This window comes from Medicago sativa, chromosome 5, assembly GCF_051527215.1.
Source record: "Medicago sativa cultivar Bolivia chromosome 5, Bolivia_mono, whole genome shotgun sequence".
Taxonomy (NCBI): Eukaryota; Viridiplantae; Streptophyta; class Magnoliopsida; order Fabales; family Fabaceae; genus Medicago; species Medicago sativa.
In genome coordinates this window covers 4,437,363-4,460,417 of record NC_140753.1, presented here as the reverse complement: position 1 = coordinate 4,460,417, position 23,055 = coordinate 4,437,363, and the positions used below count along the sequence as shown (strand labels likewise).

At 32.2% G+C, this 23,055-nt stretch overlaps 4 protein-coding genes across 4 annotated transcripts; all 4 read left to right on the top strand.

Moving 5' to 3' along the window:
- Positions 1–2,699: 2,699 nt before the first annotated feature.
- KNAT7 (homeobox knotted-like protein) lies at positions 2,700–7,337 on the top strand. The gene is made up of 6 exons (XM_085712673.1): positions 2,700–3,369; positions 3,726–3,846; positions 6,180–6,379; positions 6,481–6,612; positions 6,869–7,005; positions 7,120–7,337. The coding sequence occupies exons 1-6, from the start codon at positions 3,097–3,099 to the stop codon at positions 7,160–7,162; spliced, it is 906 nt and encodes a 301-aa protein (XP_085568799.1). The 5' UTR covers positions 2,700–3,096; the 3' UTR covers positions 7,163–7,337.
- A 3,366-nt stretch (positions 7,338–10,703) lies between these two features.
- Positions 10,704–15,304, top strand: LOC146919321 (phospholipase D beta 1-like). Its single transcript, XM_085712670.1, has 9 exons — positions 10,704–11,737; positions 11,872–11,988; positions 12,812–13,006; positions 13,127–13,375; positions 13,471–13,539; positions 13,641–13,788; positions 14,016–14,164; positions 14,319–14,495; positions 14,605–15,304. The coding sequence occupies exons 1-9, from the start codon at positions 10,787–10,789 to the stop codon at positions 15,094–15,096; spliced, it is 2,547 nt and encodes an 848-aa protein (XP_085568796.1). The 5' UTR covers positions 10,704–10,786; the 3' UTR covers positions 15,097–15,304.
- A 548-nt stretch (positions 15,305–15,852) lies between these two features.
- On the top strand, positions 15,853–16,803 carry LOC146919320 (uncharacterized). Its single transcript, XM_085710709.1, has one exon. It carries the CDS (start codon positions 15,853–15,855, stop codon positions 16,801–16,803), a length of 951 nt encoding a protein of 316 aa, XP_085566835.1.
- A 762-nt stretch (positions 16,804–17,565) lies between these two features.
- Positions 17,566–22,274, top strand: LOC146919319 (phospholipase D gamma 1-like). Its single transcript, XM_085712669.1, has 9 exons — positions 17,566–18,833; positions 19,001–19,117; positions 19,382–19,576; positions 20,081–20,329; positions 20,420–20,488; positions 20,579–20,726; positions 20,962–21,110; positions 21,292–21,468; positions 21,566–22,274. Exons 1-9 carry the CDS (start codon positions 17,865–17,867, stop codon positions 22,055–22,057), a joined length of 2,565 nt encoding a protein of 854 aa, XP_085568795.1. The 5' UTR covers positions 17,566–17,864; the 3' UTR covers positions 22,058–22,274.
- The last annotated feature ends 781 nt before the right edge of the window (positions 22,275–23,055 follow it).

The window sequence follows — 23,055 nt, the reverse complement described above, 5'->3', positions numbered from 1 at the left end:
GAGCATTCCATTTGGTTGAGATTTATTTATTTTTCATGTATATATACTTTGGTGCAACCTACTAGTTTGAATTTGAAGCATATTTTCTTTTTGCGTAGGTATGAAATAATAGATAAGTACTATCAAAACTTTCTCTAATACTTCTTTTTTACTATATAAAATAATGAGTTCTACAATTTAAAAATATATATAAAAGTGGTAGAACCTATATAAATTTCATCAAATGAAAGAGTATATTAAAAAGAGGGCTTTCATGATACTCTCAAACATTTTGTCCAAAAAATGATACTCTCAAACATTAATTTTGGTAATTAAAATTGTGTATAGTTTTCTTTTGGTACAACTAACGATTGTTGAATTTAGTGCTCATCAAGTTTGTTCTCGCCCACTTATTGGTTGAATTTATATACCATCAGTAATATAATCCATAATTGTGATCGATAAATAAACATATTTTGCATGCAGATATATATTAATTGGTTTTTGTCAAACAAATTAGTATTACAATCTTTAAATTTTGCCGATGATTTAAAATTATTAATAACCTCAAAGCTTACTCAACCCCATTTTTTGTTATGTCTTAACTCTCTGGTTTTTGGGAGAAATAAATCCTGATAATTTAGAGTTTAATTGAAAGCCAAATAAAATTTGATCAACGATTATTCCAACTTATGTTTAAACTCCTGGTTGTAATATTGTTGGTCAAATTCCAGGTAATAAATTTAGTACCGAGAAGTGATTAAAATTTTAGTGCCGAGTCTGACCAAATATATTTACTTTAAAATTGAGAATCGAGAAGTAAATAAAAGTTGACCGATGAGCCTTCATTTGTTGGTTTAGTACCGATGCGTCCTCGTTTGACTCAAGTCTTATTCTGAAGTCCAAGAGCACCTTGAGGATTTTCCTAGTAAAAGTAATATTCAAAGCAATCGAACTCTGCCACTAGTACAAGAATTCGAAGAGCAACTTCGAAGACCAGCATAAACGAGCTCGAAGACAAATGTTTGTGAGACCATTCAAAAGTTTAAATTGTCACATAACTAACATATCGCAGGTGTCAAAAGTAGACTTAAAGAAGCGGCCACACTTGGGAGAGACCTTAAAAAATTTTAGACTAAACTTTCAAAACAAGTTTTCTGAGCTAGTTATAAGACACTTGACAATGGATTTAGATCCTTTCATCTGTAAAAAATAACATGAGAGGGTTATGTTAATCATCTCATGATTAAGATGTAGGGGTGGCAAATTAAACGGGGTGAACCTTTTGGATCAGACTGTTTAACCTGCTATTTTAGGATGAGACTTAAAATTTTATACCATATCACGTAAGTTGTTCCGTCTCGCTTCATCTACTAAAAAACACAATGAGACAGGTTTGTGTTTTGGATAATTTTAAAAAATCTCTTTCTTTTTTTCACTTAATTTAATTGATTAGGTTATAATTTCTGCATTCATTATCATATTATCTCGATACAAACAAATAAACTTATGGATGTATTGATTGTGAATTATGTTGAAGATTTTTTTTGTTACCAGCTAGTTGAATGACTTAATGAATTTAGAGTTTAACTTACTTATCTAGGTTGACACATCCCATCAAGTTTTAGATGAAACGACTCCATAACAAATAAAACATGACGGATTGTCCCATTATGCCACCCCTAAACAATTTTTTTTTGCACAAAACATGTACACAAATTGAATTGGAAAATGATTTGTGCACATACACACACCCACTCAACATCTTTAGAAGGAAAAAAAATAGAGTAACATAATAGATATGTTAAGTTTGTGATATGTAAGAAAGAGATAGATTAAAATAAAATGAAATATTGAATAAACGTTAAGAGCTCAATCATATTTTTCATAACAATATCACGACACCATCGTTATTAATTGTAGTTACTACAAGACATGTTTATACAACAAACGATTACTCCCTCCGTCCCGGAATAACTGACCCATTTTCTAAAAAAAAGTGTCCCAAAATAACTGACCCATTTCAATTTTCAATACAACTTTCATCATTCCCAATACAATATAACACGAAATAATACTACTTTTATCATTCCCAATACAATATATTCTACTTTCCCCTTTATTTATACATTTTTCTTAATCTGTGTGAAATGAGCCAAGGGGTCAAATAAATTGGGACGGAGGGAGTATAAAATTTTAACTATTGATTTAAGATTATACGATTTAATTTACACTTTTAATTTTATTTGATTAACCAATCTCAATCATCGATTTTAAATCGGACGACCAAAACATAGCCACATAGTTACCGCATCTAATCCAAATCTTCACCATTAATCTAAAAATCATCGTCGGCAATCAATCAAATCAAGTACCTAACCAACCTTTAACCCAAAAATCCACTAGACTAAGATAGAAAAATAATGGAAATGAGAAATGATATTTTGACAATCATTTTTTGACAATTTTTGGACAACTTTCTCTCTCATACTCACATGATGTTGTTATCATCTCTATTCCTTTTTCTCTCTCCATTGTTTTTGACCAATAAAAAGTGAAAAAAATAATGTTGTCAACAAAGTTGTCATCAAATGGATGTCAAAATATCATTACTCAATGGAAATTAAGAAAGTGATGAAAGTAAGAAAAGAAAAGAGAGAGATGAGGTTGACAGAAACAGCTTTATCTCTTTTACCCTTTTCCTGACCTCTCTCGCTTCCATCTCCTTTCATAGTAATGATTTAATACCTTACAGACACTTCTTTCTCTCTCTCTTCTCTTTGTTTTAAATAAATACAGTAAGTAAATGCTTTTGATTCTCCCTCTTTCTCTGCGCATGTAAAATCTTTGTTTCTATCAGAAGTGGCTCAGAAAGCTTTGTCTCAGATCCCTATAATATAATACTATTCCACAAACACAACACAACACACCGATAATAACAATACATCAATCCAGATACTGCTTTTCTTTGCTTCGCTTCGCTTCGCTTCATAGTAATAATATATCATATACTACTTTCTAGAGTGGTCCTCAACCTCAACTCTGTTTTTTCCTCTTCAACCCCATCCATCACTTTTTTCTCCTTTAATTAATACTACCAACTTTTTTTCTTGAGAAATGCAAGAACCAAGCTTAGGGATGATGCACGGTGGTTACGGTGGAGATGGTGGCGGTGAGAACAGACAACTGAAGGCGGAGATAGCAACACATCCTTTGTATGAACAGCTTCTGTCTGCACATGTAGCATGTCTTCGTGTTGCTACTCCTATAGATCAGTTACCATTGATTGATGCTCAGTTATCTCAATCTCATCATCTTCTACGATCTTATATCTCTCAACAAACTCATTCTCTTTCTCCTCATGATCGTCAACAACTCGATAACTTCCTCGTACGTAATACTCACTCTCAGACATGTATGAGTCAACAAAAGTTGATGTATTTATTTGATCTTACCGGTCAAGTTTTGTTGACACATATGTCTGTACTATGATCTTTCTATGTTTCTTTATCTTTGTCATTTGATTTTGTTTTTATATTTTTTTACTTCCAAAACTCATTTTTTTGGTGTGATTAATTTGAGGCTTAGTAAAATTCATGGCTTTCTGGCTTTATTTGTGCCAACAAAGAGGATTTTGATGGATGGGTGTTATTGTTTTTACCACTTTAATTGATTTGTTAAATTATGCATTTTTTTTTTATAATCAAAACTAATTTGTCATATATGTTGGTGGTTGTTTGGTGCAGGCACAATATTTGATAGTTTTGTGTACATTCAAAGAACAACTTCAGCAACATGTCAGAGTTCATGCTGTTGAAGCTGTTATGGCTTGCCGTGATATTGAAAATACCTTACAAGCCCTCACAGGTATATGTACACTGCAACCATATATCTCCCCCTCCGTACCACTTTAAAGTTCATAAAGTTCTTTTTAGCTTACTTTCATAATCTCTTGTAGTAAGTATAAGTTATGAAAAAACTTGTGGTTTATACAAAAATATTTTGACTTAAATTTAATTTTTTATTATGGAAATAGCTTTCAATAAGCATTTATACTATTACTGTTTATCCAAACAACTTCGGTGTTATAATATTTTTACTTGCACTTATTTTATTGGTTAAAATATAATTTGTTTTCTATGTTCATTTTAGGCACTTCCAAATAAAATATTTGTTTAATTCTCTCACTATATTAATCTCTTATAGGTTAGGCATATGTTGTTGTTTGGTTTGGTGGGTTAGATATTTGGATGAAAGAAGATACATGCAATAGTATACTTATAAAATTATATTCTTCTAAAGCTATTTTTGGTGGATTTTGGCTAATCTGAAGAAAGTGGGGGGGTGTGGTAGGGTCTCCTAATTAATTAATTAATTAATGTAATCCGGAAAGAGTATACACAAATTAATTAGTTGGTTACATAGCAACCAATTTGGAAGAGTTTAGTTTGGTAAGGAATGAAATGAAATGATAGTCCCTCCAACCATGATATGAAACCGCCAACAACTATTATAATCTTGTTATGGAAAGGATGATCTGTCAATACCAATCAGCTTATTTAAATTAGCTTATTTATTTATTTATCTATGACTTGCCTATTAATTTCAGAATTTTCCTACATATGGAAGTAGAACACTAATCAGTCCTACCCGATTAGAAGAATTAGTCTATGTAATTGCACGTATATGATATCTAGTTTAAAAATAATAATAATAACAGGAGACATTTGGAAGGGTTGGTTGGGTGTCCTGATATCTATTGTTTGTGTGCTGTGGAAAAAAGATAATCCCAATATGTTAGGCTTTCTGTCAATATCATCAGCTTACAGTTTTGATTTTGTGGACACATATATACCCTTTTACTGTTAGGCTACTAGGGGTGCATTATTTAATGTGTTACTTTTTAAAAAAAGTTGTGTTGGATCATATTGTACTACCTAAAGTTATTTACAAGTTCTTGCTTCCTTAAAATCGTACTAGTGTACACTGCACATATTTGCATAGAACAATTAAGGAATCAAGCATTACCTTGGTTGAATAGGGATGGTGCAGCTGTGTTTTAACCTAGCTGGAGTATGTTTTTAAGGGTGTGTAAACATTGTTCAACATGCTAATGACAAGAATCCTAAATACATCTTTTAGATTGTCGGTGAATTTAACATAATCACGGTATACTACAACAATTAAGACAAAAATTGCGAACATGATAGTAATCCATTCTTTTCGTACTATGAGAAATGCTAGGAACAAAACGAAAGTAAAAAAACACTAAACTGGTCTGTCAAGTAAACCATTCCTTATAGCATCAACTTCCAAGATATAATTTCTTTGGGGCAATGCTAGGTATGACATGATATATTTTGTTATTTGATTAATTATGATGTACTGGTATCCATGGCTATTTAAGTAGGATGAAGACGACATTTAACTGTCCCTTTTGGACGTCTTCAAATTATAACCTTCACTAATTATTTCAGTTGGCCTAGTCAATGTTTTTTGAATTACTGCATGATTGATTGTGTGTATATGATTGATGTCCATCATTGATGTTGTTGGCAACTAAATTGTATGCCTTTCCTTTATGTATGATTAAGATGTAACTAACATTTTGTCCCAATTTAGAGACCCCATCATCATGTATCCACATCCACTAACATAAGGGGGACCTTATGTAACTACATTGCTCTCACCATGTCTCAAACTTCCAAATGAAAAGCTGTTCATGTCTGGCTTTTTCTTCCCATTTTATTGTTTGATAAATCATTTTAGACTGAAAAATTATCCCATGTATAATTATTTCTAATGAGAAATTGCAAAGTGGAGCTTCAATAGGGACTGGAAACTGTTTAACCGTCCTTGTAACTAATTAATCATAACTACCTTAAACAATCTTCAAATAAGTCTGACATTTTATTTCAGTTACACTCATATTTACATGGAATAAATATACATGGTGTAAATATAAAGAGTACAGTTAAAACATTCACTATTCTTGTTTTTACAAACCATATGCATGCAAGCATATTATCTATTTCAGTTCAATTTTGTTTGGGTAACATTCTTGCTGTATGATCATGTAGCTGAATTTCCCTTAGTTTTGTTTCGGTTCCATAATTTGATGTCAAAATTTGATATGGAATGTTCATATGTATCTGCATGTTAAACACACAGCAGTAAATGTAGTATTGAATTTATTTCAGGAGTGAGTTTGGGAGAAGGAAGTGGTGCGACAATGTCGGATGATGAAGATGAACAATTGCAGATGGATTATGGTCTAGATAATCAGTCAAGTGGTGGTGGTGATCATGACATGATGGGACTTGGTCCATTACTTCCTACGGAATCTGAGAGGTCACTCATGGAAAGAGTTCGTCAAGAACTCAAAATTGAGCTCAAACAGGTCTGTATTAATTCTTTATTAAATGATATCTGTTAATTACTGCTCTTCATAATTAAGTTTGAGTGACCAATTAATAAATGAGATTATGCATTAATTTGTAGGGTTTTAAGTCAAGAATTGAAGATGTAAGGGAGGAAATATTAAGGAAAAGAAGAGCTGGAAAATTACCGGGTGACACAACTTCAGTCTTAAAGAACTGGTGGCAGCAACATGCAAAGTGGCCTTACCCAACTGTATGTTAATTAACTTTCCTTCCTTCTGCATGTAATTTCTGATCATCGATGATATAGCGTATGTTTAGTTCCAGTTTCGGAGAAGATAAAATTGATTTCAAAGACCTAAAGTTTTGAATGAGCCCGACACTGATTTACAAAGAATCCAAATACACACAAGATTCATTCAAAATCAATTTTCGTCACTGTATTACCAACGACACACGTAATAAGCTTGTGTCACTAACTAATCTGGTTAATATCACGGTTTGTGCAGGAAGATGACAAAGCAAAACTTGTGGAGGAGACAGGACTGCAGCTGAAGCAAATCAATAATTGGTTCATTAATCAAAGGAAAAGAAACTGGCACAGTAATTCTCAATCGGTCACCTCTTTGAAGTCGAAACGCAAGAGGTAGTAATTAGTCATGAATCATCATCATATTATTTTGTTCCTAATTACCAGCTGGTAACACACAACTATATGTTATAATATGTACTAATTACTCTATTTGCTGATTGCTGATAGAGTGTACTGTAGACCCACCAGTGAGATGCACCAAGAGATATAATAATAGTAGATATTATTATGGTTAATTGGTTTTTACTGAAATGTAACATAGTTTTTATTTCAAAAAAGAGCTGGTTGCTGTATATTTCTGGAATTTCATGTATGCACACTATTTTTGTTCTCTGTTGTTATTATTAGGTGTGGTAAGGTTGGTTGGTTGTGTCTCTTTCTTTTAACTGTCTGTGTAAAGTGTTTGTTACGTTTTCTGACCCGGTGAAGGAATATTACTATGTCTATTATTATGATACAGAAAAAGTTTGAAAGATTCACGTTTCTTCTTCTTTTATGTATTTTCTTTGTCCTATTCTTCCACACATACGGCGAGTTGTTTTAAATTTTAGTATAAGAAAGAGAAATCAAGATTCTTTTTGTTTGATTCATCTTACAATAATTGATAGTCAGATATTATTATTTGATGTGGGTCTAGTCTAAAGGTAGAAATGAACAAAAAAGACATAGAAATACTAACGAGTGTGGTCGGATACTCTTTAAAGTTTAAACCTTTTTGATGAAACATTTTTATGAAAACTTGCGTAATCAATACACAAATTAAAATATTTAACTTTATTTTTTCATTTAAGAGAATATTTCAGAGACACTCGTTAATAAGGCTTAAAAACAAATTCCAAAAGCGGTTAGATATTGAAAAACATTATGAGAAAACATTATGTCATTTCATTAGTAAAATGATGAAAAATTCAACCTGGTAGATAATGAAAAACATGAAGGGTGTGTTTGGTAAGGCCACCAAAAGAGCTTATAGCTTATAAGCTCATTTGACAAAAAAAGCTCTGTTTGGTAACACCTTTTCACCATGAGCTTATAGCTTATTTCAGGAGCTTATAAGCTATTTTTCAGAAGCTATTCCAAGTAGCGTTTGAGCTTATAGCTTATAGCTTATCATCTTTTATTCCATTTTTACCCTTATTAGTTTAACTAAATTCCATTTTTTACCCTTTAACACTCATTGTATTATAAATTAAAATACATATGGTTTAAACATGCATATATGAATGATTCTTTTTTTAATGAAAGATATTTTTTTACTGTTACGTTTACGCTACTTTTATTTATTTTTTTTGTTTTTATAATTGTTACGTTTTATTTTCTTCAGTGGTAACACACTACTATAGCATGTGCACAAAGGCAAATATAGCACTTGATAGTTGATATGCCTCCGTCTCATAACGTTTTTTTTTTTTTTTTAACTATTTCAATATTTACTATCGCTATATTGTTACGGCAGAGCATTATTTTTACGCTTTACTTTTTTTTTTTTGGGTACAAACTACTTTTTATTTTAAAGAAGGTACAAACCACTGTTACATTTAAAATATCTAATTTTGTTTATGAAGCAATGTAATTTTATTTTTTTTTTTTGAAGGAAAAAAAAATGTAATTTTATTTATTGTTAATATATTTTTAACACTTTATATGTAATTTTTCTAGACAAATGAAAATAAATATAAATTAATATTTAGGGATTAAAAATTAATTTAATAATAATATTAAATTAATAAATTTAAATTTTTAAATTTTAAGTACTTAAACATTAGTTGATATAAACTTTATTATGAATTGTAACCAAAAAAAAACTTTATTATGAATTAAAAATGTCCTTTTATGTCATTTTACATTTATCAGCTAGTTGAACCGCTAATTTTACCAAACACTTCAAGTAGCTTATCAGCTATAAGTCATCAGCTATAAGCTATCAGCTAGCTTATCAGTCATCCGCTATTTTTACCAAACAGAGCCGAAGACTCAAAATATATTTGTATTTCGGTTAGACATGTGACAACTATCTCTTTTGTTTTATATAAATATAGTGTTTGAGATCACTTTACATCTTCCAATTATATAATTCAAAATATATCAATATATAAATTATAATTACTCTTTAATGGTCCTTTAAAAAAAATTATTCTTTAATATTGGTTTGATGGGGTTTGACACGATTCAGATTATACAATTCAAACTATTTCTATAATATTTCGAATTATATAATCTAAACTGTTTAAAAATAGAATTACAAGAACCATAATTAGCTTGTTAATTTTTTCTTTTTTTAAGAGGCCAACTTGTTATTGTTTGTTTCAATACTTTTTTTTAAAGATATTTGTTACCTGAATAAAATGGATCCTCTCAATCAATTTTCTAAAATTGTACATACTCTGTTTTCTAAATCTGTTTCTATCAATCAATTTTCTCAATGTTATTGTTTGTTTCTAAAAATAAAACCTCTCAATCAATTTTCTAATTTTTTTAAAGGAATTTTCTAAAATTGTATGTACTCTTTTTTTTTTTTGGTGGTGGCCGGGATAATTGTATATACTCTATTTTAATATTAATTATGTGATTGATAAATTAAAGGATACAAAAAAGGAATGTATAAATCAATGTTCAAGTACACAAGAAATATCGCATTAAAAAATTAATGTCTCAATAAATCAAATATACTTAAAAAAATTACTTCAACTAATAACTCAAATGATTTAAACAAGGGTCATGCTAACCAGTGTCCCGGGGCACTGGTTAAGGAAGCCAAAAAAAAATTTAAATAAAAAAAGAAACTTTTTAAGTTTCTAATACATTTTCTTCAAAAAAAAAGTTTGTAATGCATTGATTACACAACTTTCAATACAAAATACTATTATATTTGACCAGTGCCCTAGCCCAGGGCACTGGTTAGCATTTCTCTGTAAACAAATCCCTAAAAAAAATTAACTCAATTGATTTCTTTTCGTTTCATGTTAATAAGGACGTGAGGGAGTATTAAATGTATTTAAGGTTGTGATTCTAGAAATTTTGGTATTTTGCAAATCCCGGTGCATTTTGCTAAGTCTAATAGAAGTTGAGGCAAAAAGATAGGCATTTAATTTTATTATTATTATTTTTTTGAAAGATTTAATTTTATTATTTGATTATGCGTATTATACAAAGGTCGAATAATAAAATTTATTTTTTCATTAAAAAAATATCAAGTTATTAGAAATAGAGACAATTTATCGTCGTGAGCTCATCTCAGTTGGTAGGTATATTATATTATATATGTACGGGTCGAGGTTCAAACATGAAATTCCTCACCTATTCATCGAATTTCTATTCACTAGACTATTTGACTAAAAAAAATAGAAAACATTTGTAAAAAAAGAAAATAACAAAATCAAGATTATCTTGTCAGAAAAATAAAAAAATCAAGATTATATTAGAGCATATTGTGACAATTAAAAAAAATAAATAAAATGAAGATCAAAACCTACCATTTAAATTCTTTCAAAAAAAAAAAAACTTACCATTTAAATATTATAATATAAATGTTTTAAATAAGCTCTATTAGCATTAAAAAAATTGTATTAAATAGTTTTTTTTTTGTACAATGTGTACATATTAATTTTGTATATACAATGTATTAAATAGGTTTTATTAACATAATAATTTTATTTATTTTATAATACAGAAAAATTAGGCAATAGTTTCTTTTGCATTTAATTACTGATTTATTGTACACGTAATTCCTTCTATTTATATGGAAAACACATTCCATCCCTCATAGTCATCTTTCAAAAACTCTCAACAGTTTTCTATATTTCTAAACAAAATTTGTTACCTTTTTTTTTACAACATGGCTCATTTGGTTTATGGTGAAACTCCATCTTTTGGAAACTCAACCCATGGACAAGGTCAACAACTTGTCCCATTTCCAACTACTTCAAGTTCCTTAAGGATCCTACTCTTACATGGCAACTTAGAAATTTGCATTCAAGAGGCCAAAAACCTTCCTAACATGGACACTTTTCACAAGAACTTGGGGGCAATGCTTTCAATCCTACCTAAAAAACTTGGCAACAAAATGAACCAAACCAGTGATCCATATGTCACGGTTTCTGTGGCTGGTGCTGTGATTGCAAGAACTTTTGTGATCAGAAATGATGAGAACCCTGTTTGGATGCAACATTTTAATGTACCTGTTGCACATCAAGCATCAGAGATTCACTTTGTTGTAAAAGACAGTGATATTGTTGGTTCACAGCTTATTGGTGCAGTTGGAATTCCAGTTGAAAAGTTATGTGATGGTGCAAAAGTTGAAGGCTTTTTCCCCATTCTTAATACTAACGGAAAACCCTTCAAGACTGAAACCGTTTTGAGCTTATCTATTCAGTATACTCCTATTCATAAGGTAGCCCTTTATAACAATGGTGTTGGTGGTGATTTTCAAGGTGTTCCTGCTACATATTTTCCACTTAGAAAAGGTGGAAAAGTTACACTTTATCAAGATGCTCATGTTCCACAAGGTTCTCTTCCTAGTTTGCGGGTTGATGGTGGTGATCATGATGTGAGTTATGAGAGTGGAAATTGTTGGCATGATATCTTTGATGCAATAAGTCAGGCGCGTCGATTGGTCTATATCGTTGGTTGGTCCGTGTACTACAATGTTAGTCTCATTAGGGATACTAGAGATGGAAAAGATTGTACATTAGGAGATCTTCTCAAAGCCAAATCACAAGAAGGTGTGAGAGTGCTTCTACTTGTGTGGGATGATCCTACTTCTAAAAGCATGTTTGGATATAAAACGGTAATGATCGTCAAATAACCTTTCTATTTATTCTTACCTGCAAGTAGTTACATTTTGAATAAGATAATAGCCTATTAATTTGCAAACAGTTGCTTATTTATATCATCAAATTACTATGATTTGTTGATATGTAGGTTGGACTTATGAACACTTATGACGAGGAAACTCGCAGTTTTTTCAAGCACTCTTCAGTTAAGGTGCTTCTTTGCCCAAGATCTGGAGGAAAAGGACATAGCTGGCTCAAACAGCAGGTCAGTTTGAAAAACTATTTTTGTATGTCTATTGAGTGCATAATATGGTTTAAGGAAAATTTTCACAAGTCTGTTAATTTTGTTTTATACTTCGTGTATACATCTTTTGTGAATAAAATAATATGTATCATGTTTTAGAAGTTGAAAACATAAGTACACTAGTTAAGGTGTTATTTAACCTATTGCTCGACTGCCGTTAGTTTTAATTCAACGAGCATTGCGATTTGTTACAAATGATTTATATAAGAAAGAGATGAATGCGAAAAAATAGGATATTTGATCAATCATATTGATTCTGGCTAACTATACATGAGAGAGTGGGTGATTTGTAAGTGATATATATGATGCCACACAGGATTTTTGCATTTCTTGTCAAACATTTCTCTTGTAACAATAAGCATTTTCCGTATTCAAAATGCGAAATGCTGTTTATAGCGAGGCTTAATTACACGAAATTGTCCCGACCGTATCCCACCCAAGTTTGTATTATTGACTTCAGCCTTTTATTCAACAACATGCCGTGAATTCTGCATATATCTGTTTTGTCTTTGGTTAATTAATCTTTCACTATTCTTTCGGGACAACCTCTTTCGCTGGATATAGCAATTCTCATTCAAAATTGTCAAAGTAATACTATGTCTTTTCTTTGCATATTTTTTCTACTTTTCTCTCCATCCATAGTTAGTCTTCTAACAAATAGATGAATTCATTATTCATGTTTTTAATCCAGTAATACAGATATTCTTAAACTGTATAGATTGTTATGCCGAGTAGTATACTGTATTTAAAAAGAGACCTATTTTGCTTTCTGATCAATTGCTAGGAAGCTGGAACAATCTATACGCATCATCAGAAGACAGTCATAGTGGATGCTGATGCTGGTCAGCATAAAAGAAAGATTATAGCTTTCATTGGAGGACTTGATTTATGTCTCGGAAGATATGATACTCCAACACATTCTCTCTTTAGGACTTTGCAGACAACGCACAAAGATGACTTTCATAATCCTAACTACGAGGTTAGTCATCCATTTTTTATTTTCATTATTTCTCTTAAGAGTCTCTCATCGGATAAAATATGGTCTGAAAATATATTATAAGTGGTGGATTGTCTTCACCTTACAAATCGGGTTTTGTAGGGTTCTGTTACTGGTTGTCCAAGACAACCATGGCATGATTTGCATTCCAAAGTTGATGGTCCTGCTGCCTATGACATCCTCACCAATTTTGAGGAGCGTTGGTTGATGGCATTAAAAATGACTACACTTCAAAAGATGAAAACTTCACATGATGATTCGTTACTGAAAATTGACAGAATCTCTGACATTATTGGCATTGATGACGTACCTTGCCTTGATGAACATAACAAGGAGACTTGGCATGTTCAGGTATCATTGATTGAATTTTCATTCCCTTTGAGAAACTTCTTCAATATAAATTTCGATGCTTCTTCTGACTATTTACTGCATTTTTTTAATTGAAGATTTTCCGTTCGATTGATTCCAATTCTGTGAAAGGATTTCCAAAAGAACCGAAAGAGGCTATACAAAGGGTAAAGTAACTTCATTCTCTTCTCAAACTTGGCTCATTTTTTTTTCCTGTGAAGTGTTAATCAAAGAGCTAATCATGTTTACTACTTGACTTCGTTATCAGAACTTGGTTTGTGGAAAGAATGTAATGATAGACATGAGCATACATTCTGCATATGTCAAAGCAATCAGAGCAGCACAGAAGTTCATTTATATTGAGAATCAATATTTTCTTGGCTCATCATATAATTGGGATTCTTACAAAGACCTCGGTGAGTATTGAGCTCAAAAACGAAGAGACGGAGGGGAGAGATGTGAACTTGTTTCAAAATAATCGACATATTTGACGCACAAAGATTAAGAAAAGTGTATAATTGAAAGAGAAAATATAATATTTTACTAAATTACCCTCGTCAAGTATTGAAGTATTTAAAAATATTATATTATATAGGTTGCAATAAGCATCCTTGTTGTATTCATTCCTTTGCTTTTATGACAGGTGCAAACAATTTAATTCCAATGGAAATTGCTCTAAAGATAGCAAACAAAATCAAACAGAAAGAGAGATTCTGTGTGTATATTGTGATTCCTATGTGGCCTGAAGGTGTACCCTCAAGTACAGCTACTCAGAGGATTCTCTTTTGGCAGGTAAGCTTCCTTTACCACTTGAAAAAATGGTGACAAATGCTATATGTTATAAACCATAAAAATTTCATATGAACATATCTATCCTTGAACAACATAACATTGTCATTGTATCAGTGATGTATTTTTATCACCTATACATGTTTGATATTGACAGTTCAAGACAATGCAAATGATGTATGGAACAATTTACAAAGCATTAGAGGAGGCTGGACTTGAAAATGAGTATGAACCACAGGACTACTTGAATTTCTTTTGCCTAGGCAATCGCGAGCTCTCGGATAATGAAAATATTTCAAATGGTGTAAAATCTAACGGAAAAAACAATCCTCAGGTATTTTGTTTTTAATCTCTTAAGTAAGTAAACTTAAATGTTTTTCCTTTTGTGCCTGCTTCCTGATTAAGTTAGTTAATCATTATTGTTTGCACATTTTGGAAACTAGGCACTTACTAAAAAGAACAGAAGATTCATGATATATGTTCATTCAAAAGGAATGATAGTGGATGATGAATATGTGTTAATGGGATCTGCCAACATAAACCAGAGATCCATGGAAGGCACTAGAGACACAGAAATTGCAATGGGAGCATATCAGCCTAATCATACTTGGGCAACCAAGAAATCTAAACCTCATGGCCAGGTGCATGGTTATAGAATGTCCCTATGGAGTGAACACATAGGAGGTGTGGAAGAATGTTTCAAGCAACCAGAGAGCATTGAATGTGTGAGAAGAATAAGGTCATTGAGTGAGTATAACTGGAGACAATATTTGGCTGATGAAGTAACTGAAATGAATGCTCATTTACTGAAATATCCACTTGAAGTTGATTCAAAGGGTATTGTGAAGCCTCTTGTTGGCTGTGAAACATTCCCTGATGTTGGTGGAAACATAAAAGGCACCTTTACTGTACTTCAAGAAAATCTCACCATCTAAACATTTTCATCAATTTCATCTTACATTTCAAACTTTGTTAACATCTAGTTTACAAGTTACTTGGGATTTTCATCCATTCAATTGGAGTACTAAAAGTTGAACTTACTGCTTTGAAGTATGGTTTTACCCCCAGTTGCTATAAGTTTTGTCCAGTTAGTTACTTTTTATTGTATCAATGACTTCATTGTTTTATAATGAATATCTTTTTGAACGTGTATGATAATTAACTAACTGACAGACTATACAAATCCTGAAATAAAAGAAAATGACTGAAGCTATACATATTATTATTTTCAATTTTATTTTGGTCAGATACAATGCTATTATGTTTTTATATTGACTATAATACATCCTCAAAAAATAAGAGGTGTCATTTTTTTATAATCTCTAATCAGACATTGCGTTGATATATATATTCAGTTTTGCACAAACAACTATTCAGTTCTAACTAATTTTTTTGATGATATGTTAATATTTATATACTTGAAATATATGAGTAAAAAAAGGATACTTGAAATATATTAATTTAGCCATACAAAATGTTTTGATCAAGTACAGAATGACCAGCTGATATGGAAAGCAGAAAAGAATGGTTCTTATTCTGTGCGGAGTGCGTATAGATTATGTGTCGAAAAATTAATTGATATGACACATCTCCGGCTACCAGGCAGCCGGCAGAATATTTGGCGGTCGAAAGTTCCACCGAAAGTTAAAAACTTGGTTTGGCGGATGTGTTGAGGGTGTTTACCGACACGCATGAGACTTCAAGATAAAGGGGTTCATTGTCCCATGGTGTGTGTGAGCAGCAATTCCAACGATGAGAATTTGCAGCATCTTTTATTTGAGTGCCCTTTTGCAATTCAAGTTTGGAATATGGCTGGCCTTTGGCAAGACATTCACCTTGCAGTAATCCATACCAACTCAGCTGCTGATGCCATTTTTAAAGTGTTACAAAATCTGTCAACCGATTACGAACAAAGATTTGCGGCAGTTTTGTGGAGCTTGTGGAAGCACAGAAATCTCAAAGTTTGGGATGATGTGAAGGAGTCTTGTGCAACAGCCGAAGAGAGAGCGAGAGGATTAATTGATGAGTGGCAGCATGCTCAGGCCACTGTACCGCAAACACGACAGCAGGACAATGTCGTTCAACATGACACCGGGATTAGACAGCGCGTAGCAGAACAAAACCATATTCAGGATCTGCGACAGACTGTGCAACCACAATGGCAACCACCTCAACAAGGAAGGTACAAATGTAATATAGACGCAGCTTTTTCTAAGCGCCTGAACCGGACAGGGATAGGAATGTGCTTGAGAGATGATTCCAGCACCTTTGTTTTGGCGAAGACGGTGAGCTTTGTAATGGTTTACGCTGTTGAAGAAGGCGAAGCCTTGGGTCTCTATCAAGCGTTTCAATGGTTGAGTGATATGCATTTCGATCATATTTATTTGGAAGTAGATTCTAAAATTACAAATGATGCATTTCACTCAAATAGAGTCGAAGTCACGGAATTTGGTCATCTTATTATTGCTTGTCGAAATCTGTTTACCACTTCTTTCACAAATTCTCGGGTGGAGTTCATTGGGCGACAAGTCAATGCGGGAACTTATGCTCTTGTAGGAGAGTCCACATTACTAGCTAGTCCCACTAATTATTTTTATATTGCCCATTATATCAACACTCTTATTATTAATGAAATGCTGTAAGTACTATTTCTTAAAAAAAAACAAGTTTTCACATCAATCAGTTGAGATTCAAAGTTCAAATTCAAATTTTATCAACCAAAAAAAAATCAAATCCTAAAACCTAACACGGCCATCATTTTAATTGCACAAAAAGAACCTGTTGTATTGAAAAATTAAAAGACAAACTAGGTTTTTTTTTTTTTTTGACAAAAAAAGACAAACTAGCTTGTTTGGTTTATTTTGTTCACAAACTAAAAATCGTATTTTTCTTGCGACTAATAATTTTGATTCCTCTTATATGAAGAAATCAAATTGTTTGCATTCAAAAAATTCATGTGTTCGTCAACACATTTGTAGTCGTTGAATTGAGATTAGATTAGTTCAAATTTTAATACAAACTTTAATTTTTTTAAATAAAAAAACAAATTTAAAATATAAACTGTTCCATCCTTATCTAACAACGACAAAAATGTCGACTGCATTATGCGTCAAATCTTTTACCGCAGCAATCCAGATTATTGTTAGGATTGAGACTGGGTAACATTACTCCATTTTAACATATAATCATTGTCTCGAGAATTATAAATTCCAGTGTAACATGGCATCAAATAAAATTTTTAATATATATTTTTTGGTACAAATCACATCTTAATATGGATCTATCTATCTTTGATTATTATTATTATTATTATTATTATTATTATTATTATTATTATTATTATTATTATTATTATTATTATTATTATTATTATTATTATTATTCAACAGTCCAAAAACAATATTATATTTCCACATGCCATTTTCCTCCAATTGTTTTTTCCACATGCCATTTCCTAAGTCTTCTTTAACATTTTGTTCATGACTTCCCTAGCAGCAGCCCACAATATTCTTGTACTAAATCAAACACCTTTGTTTGACCACATCCTCTTCAACTGTCTCTACATGCTTAGGATAATAACAAGCCTCCCTCATACTCCATTTCTTCTTCTTCTTCTTCTTCTTCCATTTTTCACCAACATCTTTCAGAAACTCTCAAACAGTTTCTACAATTCTAAACAAAACTTGTTAGTTCTTATTACAATATGGCTCATTTGGTTTATGGTGAAACTACATCTTTTGGAAACTCAACCCATGGCCAAGGTCAACAATTTGTTCCATTTCAAACCACTTCTAGTTCCTTAAGGATCTTACTATTACATGGCAACTTAGAAATATGCGTCCAAGAAGCGAAAAATCTTCCTAACATGGACACTTTTCACAAGAAAGTGGGGGAAATGTTTTCAGTCTTACCTAAAAAACTTGGTGGCAAAATTGAAGGCAAAATGTCTCGTAATATAACCAGTGATCCGTATGTAACTGTTTCTGTAGCTGGTGCTGTTATTGCAAGAACCTTTGTAATTAGAAACAATGAGAACCCTGTTTGGAATCAGCACTTCACTGTACCTGTTGCACATCTTGCTTCAGAAATTCACTTTGTTGTAAAAGACAATGATATTGTTGGTTCACAGATTATTGGTGCAGTTGGAATTCCAGTTGAAAAATTATGTCATGATACAAAAGTTGAAGGCTTTTTTCCCATTCTCAATACTAATGGAAAACCCTTTAAGACACAAACAATTTTGAACTTGTCAATTCAGTATACACCTGTTGATAAGGTAGCCCTTTATAGTAATGGTGTTGGTGGTGATTTTCAAGGTGTTCCTGCTACATATTTTCCACTTAGAAAAGGTGGAAAAGTTACACTTTATCAAGATGCTCATGTTCCACAAGGTTGTCTTCCTAGTTTGAGGGTTGATGGTGGTGATCATGATGTGAGTTATGAGAATGGAAATTGTTGGTATGATATCTTCGATGCAATAAGTCAGGCGCGTCGATTGGTCTATATCGTTGGTTGGTCCGTGTACTACAATGTTAGTCTCATTAGGGATACTAGAGATGGAAAAGATTGTACTTTAGGTGATCTTCTCAAAGCTAAATCACAGGAAGGTGTGAGAGTGCTTCTACTTGTGTGGGATGATCCTACTTCTAACAGCATGCTTGGATATAAAACAGTAATGATCTTCAAAAAAACCTTTTTATTTATGTTTCTGATATTTGGCTCTCTAACTCTATTAGTCTATTCCCTTGGCATGCCTTCCTGCTACTTTTGAATAGGCAATTAATTTGAAACCAGTTGCTTACTTCTATTACCGAATTACCATGATTTATTGATATGTAGGTTGGACTTATGAACACTTATGACGAGGAAACTCGCAGTTTTTTCAAGCACTCTTCAGTTAGGGTGCTTCTTTGCCCAAGATCTGGAGGAAAAGGACATAGCTTGCTCAAACAACAGGTCAGTTAGAGAAAAACTATTTTTGTATGTCTAACTGCATAGTACTGAATTACACAAAATGCTTGCAATTCTGTTATTTCTGGTTTTACTTATCTGCTTTATATTTCTTGTATACATCTTTTGTCTAAAAAAATATGTATTATATGTATCATATTTTAGAAATTGAAAACATGAGTACTCTATACAGTTTAATCAGATAATAGAAATAGTTAAAGGTGCAATCTTTTTAAAAAGGACATATTTTGCTTTTTGCTTAATTGTCAGGAAGCTGGAACAATCTATACGCATCATCAGAAGACAGTCATTGTGGATGCTGATGCTGGTCAGCATAAAAGAAAGATTATAGCTTTCATTGGAGGACTTGATTTATGTCTCGGAAGATATGATACTCCGACACATTCTCTCTTTAGGACTTTGCAGACCACACACAAAGATGACTTTCATAATCCTAACTTTGTGGTTAGTTATCCATTTTTTATTTTCATTAGTTTTCATTGCCGGTGTTAAAAGTATGGCATTAAGTGAGACATGGTTTTAAAATGTGTTTACACATGATGGGCAGTCCTCACCATACAATCCGGTTTTATAAGCTTTAGCTAGGCTCGAGTTGATATCAGAGCCTACCAAAGATCTGATAGGTCACCTGCTAATTAGTCCACTTGGATCACGCTCCAGATGTCCAGTATTGACGTGAGGCACCTGAGTTAAGAGTCTGTAGAATTGAATTAGGCATAACCGAAATTCTAAGACACGTATGTTTCGAGTTAGGCACCTTCGCATTTTTAATCTCCATAGACTGCTTTTTCTTTTTCAAAAGGCCCGTCACAGAGTTTAATGGTTGAGAATACATAATCAATTTCAAAATTTCTAACCATTTTATATGTTGTCCTTTGCGTTGTAATTGTTTTATTTGTCATAATAGAGGTTATGAATGAACTGAGTTTTAATTTGCATACTAAACAGGGTTCTGTTACTGGTTGTCCAAGACAACCATGGCATGATTTGCATTCCAAAGTTGATGGTCCTGCTGCCTATGACATCCTCACCAATTTTGAGGAGCGTTGGTTAAGAGCACTAAAAATGAATACACTTCAAAAGATGAAAACTTCACATGATGATTCATTACTGAAAATTGACAGAATCTCTGACATTATCGGCATTCGGGAAGTACCTTGCCTTGATGAGCATAACAAGGAGACTTGGCATGTTCAGGTATCATAGACTGATTTAATTCTCATTCCCTTAAAGAAACTTCTTCAATTTTGATGTATCTAATTGTTTATTATATCCTTTAAATTGAAGATCTTCCGTTCTATTGATTCCAATTCTGTGAAAGGATTTCCAAAAGAACCAAAAGATGCAATACAAAGGGTAAAGTGACTTCATTCCATTCTCAAATTTAGATTTTTTGTTATGTTAGGTGTGAAACAAAGAGCTGACTATGCTTACTTCATTGAACAGAACTTGGTTTGTGGAAAAAATGTAATGATAGACATGAGCATACATTCTGCATATGTCAAAGCAATCAGAGCAGCACAGAAGTTCATTTATATTGAGAATCAATATTTTCTTGGCTCGTCATATAACTGGGATTCTTTCAAAGACCTCGGTGAGTATTGAGTTCTAAAACCAATAAAATGATACTCCATCTGTTCCACAATAATGGAGATATTTGACTGTTTCTTACAGATTAAGAAAAGTGTGTAAATATAAGAGTGAAAATAATAATACTTTTATTAAATTACTCTTATCAAGTATTTATGTATTTACCCTTTAAATATGTTATAATATATAGGTTGCAACAGGCATCCTTGTTATATTCATTCCTTTTCTTTTATTCACAGGTGCAAACAACTTAATTCCGATGGAAATTGCGCTAAAAATAGCCAACAAAATCAAACAGAAAGAAAGATTCTGTGTGTATATTGTGATTCCTATGTGGCCTGAAGGTGTACCCTCAAGTACAGCTACTCAGAGGATTCTCTTTTGGCAGGTAAGCTTCCTTTACCACTTAAAATGGTGTCATGTTATAAATCATAAAAATTTCTATTTTGATGGCATAATGATTAAGAAGATTTTCTTCTCAAACATGTATATTAAGCTAGAAGAAACTCTCAAATTTGTGTGCTTTGTATTATCAAATTATCCTAAACTCTTAAATGTTGATTTGGTAGTTCAAAACAATGCAAATGATGTATGGAACAATTTACAAGGCATTAGAGGAGGCTGGACTTGAAAATGAGTATGAACCACAGGACTACTTGAATTTCTTTTGCCTTGGCAATCGCGAGCTCGCCGATAATGAAAACATTTCAAATGTTGTAAGAGCTGCTGGACAAAACAATCCTCAGGTATTTTGTTTTTACTCTCTTTAAGTAAACTTGAAATTTTTTGCCTTTTGATCAAGTTAGTTTTATCATTATTGTTTGCATATTTTGGAACCTATAGGTACTTACTCAAAAGCACAGAAGATTCATGATATATGTTCATTCAAAAGGAATGATAGTGGATGATGAATACGTGTTAATGGGATCTGCCAACATAAACCAAAGATCAATGGAAGGCACTAGAGACACAGAAATTGCAATGGGAGCATATCAGCCTAATCATACTTGGGCAACCAAGAAATCTAAACCTCATGGCCAGGTGCATGGTTATAGAATGTCCCTATGGAGTGAACACATAGGAGGTGTGGAAGAATGTTTCAAGCAACCAGAGAGCATTGAATGTGTGAGAAGAATAAGGTCATTGAGTGAGTATAACTGGAGACAATATTTGGCTGATGAAGTAACTGAAATGAATGCTCATTTACTGAAATACCCACTTGAGGTTGATTCAAAGGGCATTGTAAAGCCTCTTGTTGGCTGTGAAACATTCCCTGATGTTGGTGGGAACATAAAGGGCACCTTTACTGTACTTCAAGAAAATCTCACCATATAAACATTTTCATCCATTAATTCATCTCATTTATCAAACTTTGTCAACAGCTTGTTTGGAAGTTACTTAAGGATTTTTTTTTCCTTCATTTAGTTGGAGTACTAAGGATTGAATTGACCTTATTGATTTTAGGCACTGTCCTACCCCACATTACTTTAAGTTTTGTCAATATACTATCACCTTATATATCAATGAAACTTTATTGTTACTAGGGTCAAAACACGCACACTAATGTGCCCGTCTTTTTGCTTTTCTATTACTTTTACTTGTATGTTTTTTTATCGCATCACATATGATTATAATTCTTTTGAAATATATCTTAATCAAATAAATATTTAACTCGTCAACAAAATAAATATTTAACTTGTATTGTTTTTCTTATAGTGGATTTGTTTATATTAGAATGAGATTTAACTTGTCATCTACGCGTGATTTTTGGGAATTTTTGACCCTGTTCGCAAAATAATGTGGCAGTAAAGGTTAGCATATATAGGTTAGCATATGTCTTACTTATAGCCAATCCCAAACACTAAACACAAAAGCTAGATTACTTGCATTTCAAGCAATCTCTTGAAACTACAGTAAAACCACTAAGACTAATTACACTTGAACTCTTATTAGCCTAACATTATGAAGGGTCAAACAGCCAACAACATGTAGCGTACGTTGTAGGTAATAAATATTTCTAGAGTGTTGCAGATGATAACGCCGGTCAACGAATGCCAACATAGTTGGGATATTTTGGTTGTCATGTAATGCATTTGCACTCTTTGTTTAAAAACAAAAAAGTATGTTGTAGGTAGGGAGAATTTATTTCGCCCAAATTGAAAAGCTTGAAAAAATTGATTCCGATGAAAATTGATTCTTTGATGAACACATGTTTTTTAATTGAGAGCTGAATGAAGAATAAACAAGACTTCAAAATTTGAGTCTGGAGATTGTTTATTGTGTTGGTATCACCCAAGACTTTAAATTGCATTTATTTACTGCATCTTATTTCT

Coding starts and splice junctions, on each gene's coding strand:
- LOC146919319 (XM_085712669.1), top strand. CDS start 17,865: ATGGCTCATTTGGTTTATGGTGAAACTACATCTTTTGGAAACTCAACC. Junction 20,330..20,419: donor AGGAGACTTGGCATGTTCAG/GTATCATAGACT, acceptor TTTAAATTGAAG/ATCTTCCGTTCTATTGATTC. Junction 20,727..20,961: donor GGATTCTTTCAAAGACCTCG/GTGAGTATTGAG, acceptor TTTTATTCACAG/GTGCAAACAACTTAATTCCG.
- LOC146919321 (XM_085712670.1), top strand. CDS start 10,787: ATGGCTCATTTGGTTTATGGTGAAACTCCATCTTTTGGAAACTCAACC. Junction 13,007..13,126: donor TTCATAATCCTAACTACGAG/GTTAGTCATCCA, acceptor CGGGTTTTGTAG/GGTTCTGTTACTGGTTGTCC. Junction 13,376..13,470: donor AGGAGACTTGGCATGTTCAG/GTATCATTGATT, acceptor TTTTAATTGAAG/ATTTTCCGTTCGATTGATTC.
- KNAT7 (XM_085712673.1), top strand. CDS start 3,097: ATGCAAGAACCAAGCTTAGGGATGATGCACGGTGGTTACGGTGGAGAT. Junction 3,847..6,179: donor TACCTTACAAGCCCTCACAG/GTATATGTACAC, acceptor AATTTATTTCAG/GAGTGAGTTTGGGAGAAGGA. Junction 7,006..7,119: donor TTGAAGTCGAAACGCAAGAG/GTAGTAATTAGT, acceptor GATTGCTGATAG/AGTGTACTGTAGACCCACCA.
- LOC146919320 (XM_085710709.1), top strand. CDS start 15,853: ATGAGACTTCAAGATAAAGGGGTTCATTGTCCCATGGTGTGTGTGAGC.